The 4,218-nt window shown below is 38.7% G+C and overlaps 1 protein-coding gene across 3 annotated transcripts in view; it reads right to left on the bottom strand.

The window, feature by feature from the left end:
* Positions 1–1,131: 1,131 nt before the first annotated feature.
* The window catches only part of LOC107832904 (muscleblind-like protein 1), an 8,837-nt gene continuing 5,750 nt past the window's right edge, over positions 1,132–4,218 (bottom strand). For 2 of the 3 annotated variants that reach the window (XM_016679560.1, XM_016679561.1), the window contains exons 7-10: positions 3,343–3,378; positions 2,497–2,588; positions 1,970–2,014; positions 1,132–1,198 (exon numbers count right to left, since the gene is read on the bottom strand). In XM_016679560.1, coding sequence (XP_016535046.1) covers positions 1,142–1,198; positions 1,970–2,014; positions 2,497–2,588; positions 3,343–3,378 — 230 coding nt within the window. In that variant the 3' untranslated portion in view covers positions 1,132–1,141. The remainder of the gene's footprint in view (positions 1,199–1,969; positions 2,015–2,496; positions 2,589–3,342; positions 3,379–4,218) is intronic. The other variant, XM_016679562.1, reaches the window with a different exon arrangement.

Here is a 4,218-nt window from a genome sequence, read left to right on the forward strand (position 1 = left end):
TGCCTTTTAGATTTCAATTAAATTCAAGGTGCATATTTGCATTCCACTTGTAAACTATGAAATATGGCTATTGATTAAAAATAAAGCTGGAAAAAAAAAAGAAACAATAAAAGAGGGTGGAAAACTCTCGGTCTGTTAACGTACCAGCACTAGATGTTGTCTTGTAGCAACAACGCTCTTAACCTTCTGTGCATGCAGTTATGATAACAAGTAGAGCAAACTGAGTGGTATGATTCAGTTAGACACAGAGGCGTTACGTGATTGTTTCCACCAACTCATCCCCTTCTTCTTCTTCTTCTTCTTCTCGGCTGGACGTCGATTCTGACGGCAAATTCTTCTGGATATTGATATGTGGGAAGATGGCACAGATCGTGTGTTTGTACCCTTGACGCATGTGACGAGTCCCTCGTTGTGGACAGGCTAAGAGATGGCTGACCCTCCTTGTCCCATTGCTTGACATTCTGAAGGTTATGTACATAAAGGCTTAACTCTTTTGGCTTGGACGGTGCCAGCACACATTCATTTTGATCTGCAAGAGAGGACGGATGTCACTTAAGAACGAACGTTCAGGGAGCAGAGTACATAGAGTGTCCTGCACTTGAACTGTTTAGCATTTTGTCAACCTACAACCAAAAACGTCAGTGTATTTTACTGAAATTGTATGTGGTGAAAAAAACAAAACCCAGTGTTGCTTAAATGCAAAGCGGAAGGAAAACGAGACATGGTTCTCAATGTTTATCTTGCAAAGAACAAAAAAAAAAAGGTGACAAGTATTAGTAGTCAGCTCCTCTTAGTCAGCATTTGATCGAACCTCATTTTGCTCTAATTAGTGATTAGATGTAACGTGAAGGCAATTTAGTTTGAAGTTATCAGAGTAAATCATCATTCTTCCAGTTCACAAACGTGCATTTTGTGATAGTCTATCGCATAAAATCCAAATAAAATACACTGGAGTTTGTGGTTGCAATGGGACCTTAAAGTGGAACATCCTACAGAGTATGAATGCTACTGTAAAACCAACACTCTACAGCCATGGAGTTGAAACCAGAGCTAAAATGAGTCACACAACAAAGCCTAAAAACCTGGAATGAATAGACAGAATAGAAGCACTGTAATAGAAACTCACTGTTCTTAAGAGGAACTACATTTGAGTCAAGTACTTGTGACTACTCAGATGATCTGCAGATATTATTGGAATCTGGTGACAGAAAACAGAGAACATATGAAGCATGTCAAATCGAAAACACACAAAGTGAGCATTGGCCTCTAAACAAACAGATCAGTGCAATGTGACCACATCCTCTCTCTATGAGATGAGCTCGCTGCTGAAAGGAGACAAAGTTAAGGAGACAGGACAAGCTTACTGCTACATTCGGGGGGGAGGGGGGGGAGACAATCGATGCAAGTTTGTCATACCAAGGACAAATAGTTCAATCAAGACACACTAGCAGGGGCGGGAAGAGGGTGACTTAAAGGAAGTGTGAGATGAGGGAGGGTTGGATGGGAAGCTCTCAGTTAGGTGGCTTTCCCCATGCAAATCTAAGTCCTCCATGTTGTTGACCTCCACACCTCAATCAGATGCGGAAAACATGTAATAATGCATGACATGTTGACTGATTCTTAATTCTTTTGCCAAAAACTTTTAATTCTGTATAATTCACCTCCAGCAAAATTTCAATCAGAATGTTGCAACATTGCAATACTGCTTTTTAACTAATAAAAAAAACAACAACAAAAAACTAATAAAGTCCAGCGTTTAAACACAAAGATAATGGTAGAGCTTTGCTTTATGTGCTGGAAGCGGCTGCAAAAAAAAAAAAAGAACAAAAAAAACAATAGTAAGCCAAGCACCAGAAGGGCACAGACAGCGACTGTTGCACAAAGCTGTGCAAAAAGGCTCTCAAAAATGTAGAAAAACAAAAATTAAACAAATGAAAAGAAAAAAAAAAGAGAACTACCTCATACATACCAATTGCATGTATTCGTTGGTAGTCAACTTTGATAAGGAAGAGTCCTCAAAGGTGGAAAGGACAAAAATCAAGGTTACAATGAGGACACAGAATAAATACACATCAGATACTTTAAGGGAAAAAAAATGATTATGCTTAAAGTTAACAAATATAGCCAAAAGAAACGCTTCATCATAATGTGTTAAGACATTAAATATGGCATGTTGGACAAGTGTAGGCCAACAAGAGGGAGTACTGCTTTCTACCCAACCCACCCATTATAAGACACAAGCATTCCAACTCTATCAATGTGCACAGACAGATAGATAGATAGATAGATAGATAGATAGACAGATAGATAGATAGATAGATAGATAGATAGATAGATAGATAGATAGATAGATAGATAGATAGATAGATAGATAGATAGATAGATAGATAGATAGATAGANTAGATAGATAGATAGATAGATAGATAGATAGATAGATAGATAGATAGATAGATAGATAGATAGATAGATAGATAGATGGTGGTAGAGGTGCAAACCTGATTGGTGGAGGCAGTTGCGAAGGGAACGCTTGTGGCAGATGTGGTGGCTGCAGACACAGTGGCTGGAGTACCACCGTGCATCATGGGAACTTTTTTTTTTGGAGGGAAAATCATGTAAGCATAAATACACAGAGCAGAGGAGCCACATACAAACCAGGCAAATAAAAAGAAAGAAAATGTGAGCGGGTGGGGGTAAAGGGGGTGGCAGGTCTGGGCCCAAGTGGGATTCGATTTAACTAGTTCCCCTGACTTCTCTCTGCCAAGACTTGAGTGCATATTTGAGTATTGTTATAATTGAAGTGATTCGATTGTGCTTTAGTTTCTTGGCCCACGTAACTTTAAAAGCTTACCTCAAATTTATTGTTGCATGATGCTTAATAATGAAGTAACTACAGCAGAGGAGATGAAGGGACCAGTTGTAATTGAACTCCCTTTAGTATTCTTTAGGTATAAAAAGTAGGTCAGTCAAGTTAGGACGGCCAAAAAGAAGTTCTTAACAAGCAGGAAGTCGACTGTTCAAGCAGTTTATGAGCACACAGGGGAACTAACAAAGCATCGGTCGGTTTAACCGCTACTGAATTCAGCTGATAAACAAAATTCTGTTTCACATCATTCGTTTTTCAATGTGTGGACTCATGTTGCAGGTCTGAACTCGCGTCTTTAGCAGCTAAAACAGCGACTCTCGGGTCACCAAAATCAACATTGACCTCTAATTCTAACAAATAATTTTTAATGGACAACTTGGTTTTGATGACCAGTGACTCAAAGACACCAGGTTACAAAAAAGGAAACAAACAAACAAACAAACAAAAAACAACTGAAGAAGGAAAAGCTGGAACCTACCAATGCTGGCTGCAGGTGTCATGCACAATATTGAGCCTGCCCATCATGCAGTGCAACAGGAAGTGGATTGGGTAGGGAAGAGAAATCAAAACAGCCCATCACAAGATTCGTTAGAGGGAAGGGAGAGATAACGTGGGAGAAAAAGTTAATATTTCTCAAACACAGACATCAGAGACTGGAGAAGGTGCAAAGGCGACTGAGACTTTTGTCTGCAGGGTAGTGTAAGAGTTTGTAATTTGCTAAGCATAACAGGAGGAGAATCATTACAATCATTGAACATCAAATACACATTCCAGCATTGAGCCCAAAGCAAAGTCCCAGAATCATGGTTTGACCCCATCCCACGGACTATTACACAGTTTGATATCTTTTATGGTGGTTAATTTCGTATTTAGTTAAAAATCATTGTTACACTAAATTCTATAGATAGATATCCACAGTTTAATCAAGGTAATTAGTCGGAAGAAAGAGATTAAAACCCCATCTTAATTCACAGAGGCCATGCAATGCCATACAAAACATGAAGCAAGTATTTAGGGCCTTCCTTTTAAACTACAATACAAGACACATGCAGTGCCTTGCAAAATTTACATTTCTATTAATCTTTACAACATTTTGTCACATTTCAACTAGCTTGCATTTGTATTCCCCCTCAGTACGTTACAGCCACGACCATCTTTAATGATGGAGATGGTGCGTTTAGGGAAAGGTTCTCTGACTCCAGTGCTTTTCTATTTTACCACCAAATCTGAAGATTGCATCAAACTTTGATACATTTTTTTATTTATATAAAGTGCTGAAAGCATTGCATCAGTTTTTTGTCCCACTTAATTAATCATTACACCCCATACGCAAAAAAGACAACAAATGATATAT

This window comes from Poecilia formosa, unplaced genomic scaffold, assembly GCF_000485575.1.
Source record: "Poecilia formosa unplaced genomic scaffold, Poecilia_formosa-5.1.2 Scaffold215, whole genome shotgun sequence".
In the NCBI taxonomy this organism is placed as follows: domain Eukaryota; kingdom Metazoa; phylum Chordata; class Actinopteri; order Cyprinodontiformes; family Poeciliidae; genus Poecilia; species Poecilia formosa.